Source organism: Centrocercus urophasianus, unplaced genomic scaffold (assembly GCF_019232065.1).
Source record: "Centrocercus urophasianus isolate 14NV4802_14NV808 unplaced genomic scaffold, USGS_Curo_1.0 seq_20, whole genome shotgun sequence".
Classification (NCBI taxonomy): Eukaryota; Metazoa; Chordata; class Aves; order Galliformes; family Phasianidae; genus Centrocercus; species Centrocercus urophasianus.
In genome coordinates this window covers 19,515,688-19,530,787 of record NW_024884756.1, presented here as the reverse complement: position 1 = coordinate 19,530,787, position 15,100 = coordinate 19,515,688, and the positions used below count along the sequence as shown (strand labels likewise).

General features: G+C 36.2%; 1 protein-coding gene across 1 annotated transcript in view; it reads left to right on the top strand.

Moving 5' to 3' along the window:
• CSRNP3 (cysteine and serine rich nuclear protein 3) overlaps positions 1-15,100 on the top strand; it is an 83,604-nt gene that overhangs the window by 24,004 nt on the left and 44,500 nt on the right. The window contains exon 2 of the mRNA XM_042822628.1: positions 1,923-2,093. Coding sequence (XP_042678562.1) covers positions 1,946-2,093 — 148 coding nt within the window. The 5' untranslated portion in view covers positions 1,923-1,945. The remainder of the gene's footprint in view (positions 1-1,922; positions 2,094-15,100) is intronic.

Below are 15,100 nucleotides of genomic sequence, written 5' to 3'. Positions count from 1 at the left end.
CCATGGAAATAATTGTGATTTTGCAAATTCAGTGCTGTAAGCTCTGCAGGAAGCAGAGGAAAAGGTGGTCAGCAAGAGATACAGTGAGGACAGGGAGGGCAGTTTGGAAGAGTTTTTTTCTGACTCTTAACTTTTGGGGTTTTCTTCCCCCTCTTCATTTTTTCCATTTTTCTAGGTTTTCAATGTGTCACTGTGTGGGTTTTCTTTATTAAGTGGGGTTGTGTTAGTTGTTGTATCTTAATAACTTATGGTATTTAAAGTAAGGTTGTGTTTTGTGGGGTTTTTTTTAGTTGTGTTGGTTTTTTTGTTTTGGTTTGGTTTTTTTGCTGATGTTATTGTAAACTATAAGGAGATATAGAATGATCCTTTCCTTGTCCTCAGGATAGAAATGTAATACTTTCTTTGCAGTGTATAGTTACTTACTTTTGGAGAAAAGGGCAAAGTTGAGATATGAGCATGTGCTGTTTGTCATGTCTTTAGCCTGAGCAAATCTCTTTCAGGAAAACAATTTTTTTTGTAAATAGTGAAAGTTGAGAAGATCATGAAAGGGATATGCATTTAAATGTGTTTGTGTGTCTGACAGTATTAGAACCTAATATATTTGTTCTTTAATTTTTAGTAAGCTCTGCAGACAAATAAATTCAGTGTTGAAGATCTGCTGATAATACAGCATCTGTTCTTATCATTCTGTTGCATTATGGTAGCATTCCACATCTATATTGAAATCTTTTCTCTCAGTTAGACACATCCATAAGGGTAAAATGAAATTTAGTGGAGGAAAATACTTCATTATAAACTAAATTGAACTGGCAGCTTATAGAAGCTGAAGGTAAATGATGTTCAGAAGAATGAGAATTTTTTGCTACTGTATGCTTGGAAGTGTCAAGCAGCAGCTTTTTAAATTTGTCTGTTTTTCTCCAGCTATTTACAGCAACTTTCTACTGATTAGTGTAGTCAGAGAGCAGATATGATCAGTAACTTTTAAATTAAGATCTTGCAATTAATTATATCACAAGGATGCAATCAGTAATTATGCTGACAGTAAACTTATACTTTTTTTTTTTTTTTTTTTTAAAATTAAAGATATAGAAAAAAAAAAAAAAACTGGTTTAGCCTGTTAGATGCATTAACGTGATCTAGGAATTTTTATTTTGTTTTCACTTAGCATTCCATAAGTAGGGATAAAACGGTCAGGTATCTTAAACGAAGGGGAAACAATGGTATTGGACAGTATGGTTAGAAAGCAAAGTTCATGAGGATAGATTCAATCCCATGATACTTGTATAAATGGACATAGTCTACGTATGTGCCACTGCTCTGAGTATCTGAACTTTCTAAATGCTGCACAAGAAACTTCTGTGTAAATTAAAATTGCTATATGACCTCAGAACAGTATTTGCAGGGCCTGGCCTGACAATATGCTAAGTATCTCATGCTCTAAAATCTAATTGAAAATATGGGCATTTGCTAGTGCTGAGCATTTCATTCTGAACTGTACTTGGTGACAAATACTGATTTTTGTCACGTAGTAGTTCTAGGTGCCAAGTAAGGTTTGAAGTGTTGTGTGAATGAATATGCATTTCTACTGAGTTGTATGAGATTACGTGCATTTCACCAAAGCACAAAGTGAAATACTTATTATTTAGTTTTGTGCCTGAAAATTAGTTGTGGAATGTTGACTGTTCTGGTAGAATACAGATAGCACTTTCTATCTTAAGAAGAAAAGACAGTCTGTAATAGAGTTAAAATGTCTTTCGGACAGCTTCTCCTGTAAAAGTTGTTTAAAAACCCATGATAAGGAGCCACTTAACTAAAGGTAGAGGTATCAGAATGATATATAAACTCCTCCAGGTGAAATGAATTAGAAGACTTGAACAGCAGGCAGGTGTTTCAATGCTTCATTACCTCTGTTCCTGTTACAGGTGCATGTGACAGCACTGCAGCAATGAGTGGAATTTTAAAGAGGAAGTTTGAAGAAGTTAGTGGCACCTCGCCTTGCTCCTGTGTGTGGGATTCGGATGATGATATTTCTAGCAGTGAAAGTGCTGATAGCGGAAGCAGTGGCCACCCATCAGCTCCTAATCATTTTACCCGTAAGTACTGAAGTGTTGTATTAAGGCATCCAGAAAAGTTCTACTTACTTTGAAGAGACACAGTGTAGGCTGCCTGCATTTATTTTGAAGCTCTTTTTTCTGTTTTACTGCATTTCAGCGTTAACAGTGTGAGGAGATCCTTCCTATTTAAAAACATCTTTTTCCTCTAGAAGACTTTTACCAAAAAAGTTAGTGGTTGTCAGATTGCATAACTTTTGTACCATATCAGTTACAACCAGGGAATGTGAAATGTTTTAGGAAAATGGGAGAACATCTTCTGTTTTGGGTGATAATTTTGAGGAAGAGGAAAAAGCAGCAGTAACTAATATACGAGGCCGGTGTTTTTGCTTTATCCTGTCTGTTCAGTGCTGAGTAGTCTGCACTATCTGTTGCAAATCAGGCAGCTGATCCTTGTAATCACTCATCCTGTCACCTGAGCCTCAGTCTTTTCCTTTTGCCCTTGATAGGAGCAGAAGGATATTTTATGAGATGGTGTTATATTCGTACTTGATGTCTATATGAGACACTTGAAGAACAGAATAAAGACAGCAGCTAGTAGAGTAGGTTTTGAAAAACCAGATTTTTCTCTAGGCTTCTCACTGAAATTAGAATGGTAGTGAGAAGGACAAAGACTGAGATGATCTGAGACACAGGTAGATATGAGAAGTCAACCCCCCTCCTCTACCCCCAACTCATTACTCTCCTTTGATTGTATTTAGGCTCTTGCTGTTGGCTCTTGAACTTGAACTCTCTGAGCTTTGCAATATGGTTTTCAGTCTGGAATTTCTCCCGCTTGGCGGTCTGCCAGTGCTTTAGTCTAGCAAATGGGCTTCAGGGCATGGTGCAGATACATTTATTTTGCTTAGCTTTGGACGATTTTCCATTTTTATATGGTTTTTGTTTTCATTGTTTCGTTCTTAACAAAGCCGCAACGTATTTGCTTGTTATTTCTATCGGTAATGGCAGTACTTTAAAGCAACTCAGTTTGGGGTAACTATTTTTTAAGGTTTTTGAGAGAGGAAGAAACAAGTACATAAAATAGACAAGAATCCATGACTGCTACAATAACAGACTTTATAAATCACAAAACAAGCTGATTGAAGTAGTTGTTTTTTTGTGTGTGTGAAGTAGAAATAAGTAATGAAATTTGAATTTAAGGAACGTGGCTCTTCATAGCTGAATCTTGGACAATATAGTGGAGTCAAAATAGAAGCCACGTATTCTTCTTTTTACAGTGGTATTTTTATCCAAGCATCAGAAGCGTAGTCCAAGAAAATGCAGTAGTTAATATAAATTAGCTGAGGTACTTGTGGTAATTTCTGGTTTGTTTCCTCAAAGAGAAATTAGTGGTATGATCTAAAAACAGTTTTCTTTTTCTAAAACCATTGTTTTTAAAAGTGTGCAACTATCACAGTTTACTGCTTGCATAAGGTTTTTTTGTACAATAGGATTTGGAATTTTATGTCTTGTTTCAGAATATTTCTTTCCAACCAAATGGTGGTAATAGTCATTTTCACATTCCTGTCTTCTCTTGCTGTTGCTTTCTACCAGTCATAAGCTTCTGTAAAACCCAGATGTTTAAAACTTATTAGCAGTTTGAGATCTCCCACTGCACAAGTTGGAATAAGAATATTTACAAATAACAATGATGTGATAAACTTGTGGGATTAGGTTGTATAATACTTAAATACGTGGCAACACATGAAAACGTGGCTTGCTGCCGTATGCAACTACATTCTCAGTACCACATGCTGTATGTATAACAGCAGGTTTTTAAAATATGTGAAGTGTATTTGCTCTAACCTCATATGAGATCAGTTGGATTCTTTCCTTCTCAGCCCACTTTATGCAGTGGTGTGTTTTATGCTATGCACATGTTCCCTGAAGTCTGTGCTCCTACAATGTGCCCAAAGCCAATGTGCTGTTCAGAAAAATCTCAGAAGGTTCATATGAATTCTTCTCGCTCTTCTTTATCAGTACATGTGCAGATTCATTGCTTCTCCAAGGGACTTCTGAGACACACAACTGCAATATAAAAAATCCTCTATTAGGCCATGAGCTCAATACACAGCAATTCTTTGTGATACTGGAATGTAATAATATAACAGTATTTCATAAGCTAAACATCAATTAAGACTGCTGTTAATAACTAATACTCAGCATTTTACATTAATTCTTTTATTTATTTTCCTGTGGTCATGTATTTTAATCAAAAGTAAATGTTGGGCATATCCAAAACATTTAAAAGATTACAGTAGCGTTTTATTAGTTTTCATGTTTCCAGTAGCATCCATGGAAATGAATGTGCCAGTTTCAGTGTATGATGTATGTCAGAGTACACATTTGTATATATTTATAGTATCCAAAAAGCATTGGTGTGTAAGTGCATAAATGTATATGTAATTTGAAAAAGTGTATGTATATTTGTGTGTGTATATATATATATGTACAAGTATAGTAAATGCACCAATAGTGTATAGAAATGTTAAATGGTGCTTTAGATGTGGAACTTACCACTGGACCAAGGAGTGAGAAGTTACAGCATTTCATAAGTGTTATTGGCTGCTGTTCCAGTTGTGGTAACTCTTTTCCTCCCTTCCATCCCACCCAAAGATTTAAGTATTCCTTGTGTGAATCAAACAGTTCTTTTCTTTTCTGATAAGATGACTGTGCTGTGTAAGCAAATTAATTCATGCCATTCTTGTAAAGGAAGGGTGAATAGTGTTTGTTAAACCCTTGAAGGAAAGTTTACTTTTTCACTCATTGTTTGCTATTCATTTTATTGGAAGCAAGATTTCACTTTGTTTTAAATCTTCTAAACTCTTGGTTAGGGAATTTGACAGGGATTTGTGCTTTCCCAAACTCAAGCTCAAGTGCAGCTGGAAAAGTTTATCTAATTAATGTCCGTTAACCTTCTACAAATTGATGAAATGTGTTGCAAACTGTACCCTTTCTGCTAATTATAATCCATAGGCAAAGAGTGTCAATGAAGTGTTAGAAGACAGTTTGTTCACTTGCAATGGAACCAGCCTAGCTATTTTCTTTGTGTATTATGATTATTTTCTTTTCAAAAGGGTGGTATCTGCTTGAAGGGTAACTGGCTGCAGTAAGTCACACCTGTCATTTGGTAATTATCAGGTGTCAGGTGGTCACAGTGAAACGCTATGGAAGAACACTTGTGTGGGTTTTTGGTCTGTGATCAGGCACAGGGTGGTAGAGGTGGCTCTTGTACCCTTTGTTAGTCAAGAGTAGAGCTTTGTTTTGCTGACATGTGTTGCATGCAAAGAACCTAAAAAATGTTTTGCATGGAGCTGGACCTTTTTGGGTTGGGGCAGAGGTCTGCAGCTTAATTCTTTTTCTGGATAGAATATGTGAGAGGCAGAAACTAATGGCAGTGTGTTTCTAAAGTGATGTTTGATTTGCCTTGGTTTAAAAGGCCAAAAATGAGATTGTAGAAATGTTGAGAACAGAAGCCAAAAGTCACTCCAGAATATCTTGGACTCTGAATCAAAGAAATTCAGTCTCCTTAACCCAGAGACTCATGCTGAATTGCTTGGGAAGGGTTTTCCAGCATTTAGTATAACCAGTGTGTAAAGAAAGAGCAATACTACTGCTTTCCAGACTCTGACCAGATTATTAAAAACAATCACACCTGTTGCTACAAGATGTGAGGAACTACTTGAGTCTCCATTTAAATTCACTGAGGCATTTCTGACACGAAAACCTGAGCCAGCAGACATTTTCCATTATCCCATTGTTTTGTCATGACTGACTTCAGTTTTTACAGTTTCTATGACAACTGTGATTTTTGATTGGTGAAGAGTAAGAATGAAGTGCTGAAACAGTTTTTGGACTGTGCAGTATTTTTCCATCAACAGAGCGTAGTGAACACATCAAGATGTTCTTCACTGAACAGCGTTGTAATTGAATTGCTGCTTAAGTAGGGATACCTGCTTGTTGCAGACTCCACATACAATAATTTTTCAGTTGAAATAGCTGAGAAGAAAACCCTGCTACCCTTGCCAAATAACTTTCCTGAAAATTATTGATAACGTATAGCTTAAGACATCCTTGCTTTTCAAATCGCGTGGATATTTATGTTACCGTGTTAATACCTAAAGGAATGAACAAGGCATGGCTCAAAGCAGTGCAGCAGGTTGTTTTCTGAGATTATTTAGCATTTTTTGTAAGTCCTCAGCAAAATGGAACTTGATGAGTAATGATAGAATTTCATCAAGTAGTTGTCCAGAAAGTAAAAAAAGGGGAAGGAGAAAAGAGCAAAATAATGACTTTTTCTGGATTACAAGAGAACAGAAAGTCCTTAGAATCCACTGGTGAACAATTAGTGGAAATGCAGGGAGGAGCTAATAGAGAGCTATTGGGGGAGGAAAGACAGCTTGTTAATTGGATCATATATGAAGGAAATGAGGTTCCCTGAGGCAGGAGGATTTTGACAAGCAACAAGCAAAGTTTTAGAGTAAGAGCAAGAAAGCGCTAACAGATTTTCCTTGGCAAATAAATCATCTTGCAGAAAAGGACACAGATTGGCTAGCTCACAACTGGTAAAGAGTTAGGGCTAAAGAACAAAATGAGAATGAGCCAGTTTTATCGAGATCAAAAGAATTCAGTGCTCTGACAGTTTGTAAATTCTTAGTAAGTTGACTCATCATCTTTCATTTCAATGGCACACAGAGCATATTCGAGAAACACGTTAGAAAATTACTGGAAAATGTTGATTGGGATTCCATAGCGCTTGTAGTTCTGCTTTGTACTTGCTAGAGGAAAGCACCTTGCAGTTGTGTAAATCCTGGTCTGCACTCAGGAGTATGTACTGATGGTAACATGACGTATGAAATGAGATTTGCTGATCTGCCCTTGTCTGAGATTTGCTAAAATCAAGATTGATAGCTTGTCTTTGATTTCTGATGCAAAATAATATGCATGTATGTGTGCATTATATATATTTATATATAAAATATATACAATATATATGTGATTAAAGTAATGCATCAGATCCAAGCCACTAGTTTAAACTTCCTATAGTAGTGGTTGTCTTCTTCAGATGCTATTCTAATGTGCAAAATAACTTAATAATTTTACGAATGCATGAAAACCATCCATAAAGAATATGACGTTTGTTTTGCTCTATCATGTACATTCAATTTAAGAAATATTAAATCATGATGACTGTGACTTTCTTGATAAGGATGAACGTTCTTAAACCCACAGTCTTTAAAGTTGGTTCTTCCTTTCAGTTAATTTTAAGCTTGGATTTGAGCTAGTCTTACTCAGCATTCTTTCCTGGAGAAGCCATGAGGTTAACGTGTGAATGGGCTTTATTTTAGTGCAGGCTTTTTCCATGGTCTTTGACAAACAATACAGAATTTTACAGTGTGTTTCCTAGAGGTAGGTAACTTAGATTGAGTGCTAACTGTAGCTGTTCTGCTTCTCAGACATGAGGAAACTTTATGACATTTGGATTCTAGTGAAAGCTTGGGTGGTCTGATACTATTACGTTAGATTCTGCAGAGAAATTACTGATGAATCAAATCATAAAAGAAGGAAAAAGGATTTTTCTGTTACTGGTTTATAACTTCTAATAGTTTCATTTTTGTCTGAAAAGTTTTCTTTATGCTTTCTTTTTCAAGACAGCTCTGTCCTAGTGCCAGCTTTTATTCCTACCAAGAGTCCCAGTGGTCCTTTGGAAGCTTCTCTTGGATTTTCTTTGTGTTCTTGCAAAGCAAATAAAGCTTCAGAAAGACTCCTATAATATCCTCCCTCCCCCCCCCCCCCCCCCCCCCCTTTTTTTTTTCTTTTTTTAATCTGTCATTTTTCATTTCATACATTTAGTATAAGTTCTGCATTCTGTACTGGTTTAGAGCTTTTAATACCAGCCTTTAAAGATGGTCAGAATGAGTGCTTTAAACAAATTGCATAGTTTGTGTACGGAATGCATTATTTTAGCCTGGGAAATATGAATAAATTGTGAGGATGCTGAGTACCTCCAGAGACTCGGGGGTTAATTCATTGTTTTCAGTTGGACTATTTTGCTAGAGGAGAGCTTTGTGACTGGTCAAAAGCAGGTGTAGGGGAGTCCAGTATGTCAAGAAGGAAAATATACCAGTACTTTATGCACAATGAGAGGAACAAACTACAAGGCAGATCTGTAAAAATGGTGTCATACAAACTACCAGAAGATTTCTTCATTTTTTTAACATATATTTTCTTTGAATAGAGATATTAAAAATAATAATAATAATAATAATAATGAAAGACTTATTCTCAATTATGGCTTATCAGAACTGCAAGAAACAGTTCAGAACATGGTTCTTCATTAGCTGCACTGTCTTTCAAGGGTACGTTCTGCAAGTCAGTGATTTGCTTTTCTAGCAGTGGCCACTAAAGAGACTGTTTTTTTTTTTTTGCTAAACTGCTGAAGTTGGCATGTGTTAAGATGCTATTCTGTTCATCTTTGAAGTGCATGTAATTCTATTAAGTGTTGTATTTGAGTAACTTCTGAAACTGGCAAAATATCACAGTCTCCTCTATGCTATTCAACACTATTGATTTTGTCATTCATCTGTTTACTGAGTATGTAACGGTTTTGGTGTTCTAACTGCATATAAGACTACCAATACTACCCCTCTACATTTGTGTATGGGTAGTATCCTGACTTCAAAGCTTGTTTCAGACTTTTCATAATACCTTTGACAATTATGATGGTGTTATGTAGCAAATTCCATTTGAACCCTCATAATAACAAAATGGCTCTGTTTTAAAGAGGAAAACAGCTTGTGGTTGGCTGAGGACGTTGGTTTATCCTGCTATTTCCCCATTCACTATAATAGCCAGTTAGTGTCTTTGTGTAGCATGGAGTCTTTGTATTTTAAAGAATTCATCACCAGTTCTGGTAATAGTGGCGAGAAAAGGATTTTCACCATCCGATTGACTGAAAATTGTGCTATGTTTCCCCAAATGAGGCCTCAACCTTTCTTATCCATGTTTCTATTTCTGTTATATTACTGCGTATTGCTGTGTGATTGGGTGCAAGATTATCGTATTCCAACCCATTAAGTCCCACTTGTTATGTACAGCATCACGGAACTCGCTGCGCTCTTAACAAAGACAGCTTCAGCTAGTGTGTGTCCACTTTGAGCTTTCTGTATTTCTGATGTTCAGTGTTAAGGAGATAAATTAATTGACAATATTAAAAGGCTACTCATTGTATGCACCAAGCTTGAATTCCCAAAAATGCAGACAATTAATTTTACAAGTTTACAAAAAATATTTGTGTGTGTTTCCAGCTGGCTTGCAAAGTGGCTTATCTATTGAAGGACTTTAGGAAAAACTTTTGAAAATGTTGAAGCAGGAGTTGTGTTTGCAAGTAAATTAAGGGCAATTCCAAGCGCTTAGGTTAGGTTTTCCTCCTTTTAACAGAGGTGTAGCTGTATTTGTACATTCACCTGCTAGCAAAGGAAGCAGCCATAGGCAGTGGTCAACGTGGAGCTACAGTGCAGCAGTGGTTACTATGGAAACTGTAGGTGACCTACATTTTACCAAAAAAGTGAAAAAGTTATGTGATAATTTTCTTTTTTTAAATGAAGCACGCCTATCAACTCTTACTTGTTTTCATTTTTTGCACATTACTTTGCTCATATAATACTATCAAAGTTGATGAAAACCTTGGAGCGGAGTCATCGTTTCATTTTTACAGCACTATTTAAAATTAGTAGAAATTGTCACCTTTGTCATGTCTGATGACGTGATGGAAAAGCTAAAACGCTGACTTAGTAGAGGGTGAGGTAGGACTATACAGATCCCTACCTACCTGTATTTGCAGTCTCTGCTGTCCCACTGGCAGCGTGCAGTGTTGAGCTGTTCGCATGCACAATGTCATATTCATTTGGCAGCTGATATTGGAACTGCCTTTTGATTTCCTCCCTACCTATCCCTTTCTCTCTCTGCCTGTGCATTTTTGGTTACTCTTTTTATTGCTCTGAAGTTCACAGTCTGCTCAGTGTGATCTGTTCTGTGAAGCTTGCTGCTCTCCATCACCTCAGTGATGGATTAGTGGATTAGCTACTGGCTCATTTGTTTGTGTACCTCAAAAAAAAAAACAAAACAAAACAAAACCAAAACTTTGCTGGTTTTGCAAACCAAAACTTTGTTGCTCTAAAAAGCTTGAGTAGTGTGCACTGTATCCATTTCCTTACATTGCGATCAAGACAGTAACAGTATTGGCATGAAATATCAATTAGTTTGTGTAAAACTTAGTAAGGCGCTAAGAAGTGTAAAGCACTTCTTAGTGCTTTTGAGGGTTGATTTAGTTTGCCTGAATGAAGCAGACTTAAATTATCACCTGAAATTCTTCTATCGTGATGAAAAAACTTATTTTCCAAATTAGTTTGATCCTAAAAAAATCTTAAGCATGCTGTAAATAGAGAAGTATCAGTTGTTACGCTACTAAAGCTTGAGGTCATAGTAAATAAAACATTAGGAACTGAATGCCCAGAGAGTCACAGCTAGAAGAACATTCCCAATGCTGTAAAAAGAGATGGAAATTGCCAGAGGTTTGTCTAGAATCTGTACATATCTTTTTTTATGATCACGCTGCTATGAACCACCTATGAACACAAAATACCTTCCAGGCATATTTGAAGTGCCTCTGTGTTACTTGTGACCATGAGCCTGTCTTTCCTGTGCTCGTTTTTTCCGTGCCGCAGAAGAAGGTGAGAAGTGATCATTCAAACCACATAAGCAGGTTCTGCATTTGGAAATGTTGAAATGACTGTTCCGGTCTAATCTTTTGCAAGTTAAAATGAACCAAAATATGATTATGAAGTTTTGTTTTGTTTTGTTTTTCAAGCAGAATCACAAGTTTTATTGACACACTAAAAAATGATGCATATTGGTACCTGTAATTGCAGAGCCGGAATTGTCACCAGCTTGTGCTCGTTTCCTTTTTCTCCCTTTACCATAGCCATATGCGCAAGTGTACACTATAGATCAGGTGGAGATTTTTTTCCAAAACTTATATTCAAAAATGTATTTTAGAAATATAAGAAACCTTGCTTTAAGTGCTTCAACAGATGGCAAGTCTGTCACCTGCCTTGGTAAGCAACACTAATGTTTAATTGTCCTTGCTGTTCCTGAATCTTGTTTTGTTCAGTGACAGACTTCTTGGTGTGCAGGCTTCCTGTTGTGTCACTTTGCTAGCAGAAGTGGCCAGTGTGTACCAGAACCACAACATGCATACTGGCTGTGTGCTCAAAGATTGCCTGTTCATTTAAATTAATGAGTCACATCTCCTCCTTCTGAAATACAGTATAGAAGACAGTCAGTAATTCAGGTCAATCTTAGATATTTTTGTGAAGTGACTTTTTTTTTATATATGGTTTATACACACAAATCACATGCTCTTCTGAAATCTATTTCCTCATGTTTAAATTGCTTTTTTTTTCTTTTTTACAAACAAACTGAATTTGCTGTTTATTCTGTGAGTTTGTGTAAGGCATCACTAATAATTTGATAGAAATTTTATGTTTGTTGATATCATTTTAACAGTAATGAGACATGAATTTCATTTTTTTAAGGACAGATTAAGGAAATGTCTACAGACTGAAAACATGATTTCAGAGGTCTAAAAATCTCCTGAGAGAATCTGCCCTTCTTTGAGATCACAAGGTCAGTAGTATGGTAGTAGTTATTCTCATGCATCTGTCTATGCAGTTATGCAGACCCAATTTCAATTTGGTACCATTTGATGGTACAGAACATGGTGTTATATTTTACATCTCTGCAGATATTTTTATCTGCAATTTTAGAAGAGCATTGGGGAAAACATTCTAATTTCCAGCTGCAGCTTTGCTTAAAATGGCTTAAAATTCATGCTAAAAGCTTTTAGATTATTATACATCAACAGCTTCCAATGTAATTAGATTTCACAGGAGAAATGTTCATAACTTCTTGCCTATGTAAATGAATTAACTGTTGCATCTTTTTTTACTTGCTTGTAAAAATATAAGCTGCTTAATATTCTGGAAAACACTAAGTTGTCTGAAGAGGTGCCTTGTATTTTAATTTATAACAACACAATTCAATTGTTTTTTTCCTAAGACTGGAAGTAATGTATATGATTTATTCAAATGCAAAGAGCTATCCAGCTAAAGTAGTAAACGTGTTCAAAGAGCTTGTGTGTAATTTGTGTGCTGTAATAAGAGCTTCACCACACAGTAATTAAAATGCTTGATAAATAAAGGAAAATAAAAGCTATCTCTTAGATATCATGTTCATAATTTGCTGTAAGTTTTGCTGTGATCCTTGAAAACATGTACAGTTTTTCTTTCACGTGTTTGTTGTTAGACTGTTATTTTTAAATGCTGCACATATTAATGAAGGAAAAACTGGAAAGTGTGAGTGTAGTTAACTCTTATCCTGAAATGTCTGAAACCAGAAAATAAAGCAGACACTAAAACTGTCCTCTTGTGAACAACCATAGATCTAAATGTAGTAGTATTCTGTTTATGTACGGCTCTGTATCATGTGGAGCTGCGCACACGGGCAGTGTTCCATGACCACACTTATTCCTTTTTCTTGTTGGTTGTTTTCATGGTCAGAGTCAAATGAACTTATAATATTTCTTTTTACCTTTCCTAGATTATCCTTACTGCACATTACCAAAGACAGCTGAGACTTATCTTTTTTTCAGTAGTTGGTGCCTTAGATTATGTAGTCTGATTTCTAATTATCTGTTGAGTTATTTTCTTTTGCTCTAGTGATACTGTGTAAAGAAGAGAACTCCTCTCATTTGAGTGCTTAGTGTGCCAGAAGTTGGAACTATAATTAAAAAAATTAAGCAAACACAACAGAAAAAGGCCCTGATGTCTTTAGGAGTGCTCCATTAAGTCAGTAAGTTGGTAAACTCTGCAGGAAGACTTACCAAATGAGCCTTACTGCTACCACTGTTCCACTGGTGGAAAATGGGAAAATCCCACAAAATGGGATTTGGAAAGGAAATAGACCGGTATTCCTTTGGCTGCATCAGAGAGGGCATTTGTGAGTAGTTTTCAAGTACCAAATATTTTACACATCAAACTGGGTAAGGGCATTGTTAATATGTGCCCTTCTCTAGACAGATGGGATACATACGTAAAAATTTGGGGCAAAAGAGTGGTATGTTTGTGTTGCAATATAAGAACAACTTCAGATTTATTTGAATTACAGTGTACAAACCTTGCAGCGTAAGGCTTAATTACATGGTCATTTTTGAAGAAAAAACTTATGAGGCTGTTTCTCAGGTGAATTTTTTCATTACTTCATTAACTCTTAATGGGTTTTAGAGATCAGAGGAGGCTTAGATAGGGCTTATTAGCAAGAAAAAACCTTTAAGGAAGCTTGACAATTAATAGGTGTGCGAACACGTAGAATCTTCTGAATCATTCATTCAGAGTGTAACATCAGAGTGCTCTGAGTGCTATGATGTTCATTCTTGTTTTCTATCTCTCATGCTGTATTAAAATGCTTTAGATAACCATATTGGATACCTGAATATTTATTTGAATACCGGTAGTCTAATACAGTTTCAGTGAAAAAGAGGGCTGTCTTCTGCATGTTTTTCCATATTTGTAATGGATAAACTGACCTTCTGTCAAGAATTAGAACATAATTCTATGTAATGTGAATAAAATCGATATTAAATGTTGATTTCAAAAGAAAAAAAAATTGGGATTTCTTAAGTACATGATGTAGAAGTTCTAGCCTTAATGCTTTTTAATAGCATGAAGGCTTGTTCAGCATTTCTGTAGAACTGCATTGTGTCTTATTGTTCAGTATCTTCTTAGTAAGAGTATTATTTTTGAGCTCAAAGATGTTTTAAAGTTATTGTTGAGGAATTAGTCTTACCTTAGTATACTTGAAGTACCTGCCCTAACCTGTGGGTGATTTCAGTTTCTGACCTAAACTTGCTTATTGTATTTTAGTTTTTGTTGAAAATGATAATAGGATAAAAAGCATTCTGCAAAGCAATCTGGGCGAAACACAGACAGTGGAATTGTTGATGAAATGCGTTTGTAGATGATAGGTAGGCCCAGTGCTACCATTTTACATAGAAAATAAGGTCCTGCAGTTAAACTTCAGGTGTCATCTGCTAAACATTTACAGAGAAGAAGGATTTTTATCTGCTGTTGTACAACCTTTCACTCACTATCAAATCTATAGATAAAGAAAAGGACTTTAAGTTGCCTCCCCAGAGAAGCACCCAATTCTTGCAGCTGTCTGCAGTCTCATGCCTGATTGTTGGTAGCTGTGTTTTACTATAGGAGTTGGTATTTTCATTCATTGTGATGAAAAAATATTCAGATAAGAGCACAGCTTTCCCCCTCTTGTTTTTCTCTTAAACCTTCTCGAAGTGCACATTTACCGGGTACCAGGAGCAGTTAGGGTCACTGTTGTTCAGGTAGAGCAGATCTGTGCATCCGAAGGGGCATTCCTTCCCTTTGCTGCCTTCTCAGTCAAACAGCTTCATCTGCTCTTCCTTGTAAGGAGGGATTTTCTCTTAGGCAAATAAATTCTTTCCTCTTGTGTTGCTTTGGGGATAAAATACCTTAGCAGTTCATTTAGTGTATTTATTTCCACATTAAACAGTAAATAATTTGCAGACCAAATAATGTATTTAAACAAATCTTCATTTTTATGGGATTTAGAATATGTTTGCAGTTAGTTCTAAGCCCCTGAAAGGGTGGGGTTCCTTTTAGAAATATAGAATGGTTTGGGTTGGAAAGGACTTTTAAGACCTGTTTTCAACCCCCCTGCTATAGGGGGATATACCTCCTTTTAGACCAGTTTGCTCGAAGTCCTTCTCTTCTCCAGGCTGAAGAGCCCCAGCTCTTTCAGCCTGTTTTTGTAGGAGAGTGCTTCAGCCCTCTGATCATCTCTGTAGCCCTTGTCTGGATCTGTTTAAACAACTCCATGCCCTTTTTCTTTTTATGCAGTACTCCTGCATACTGTGG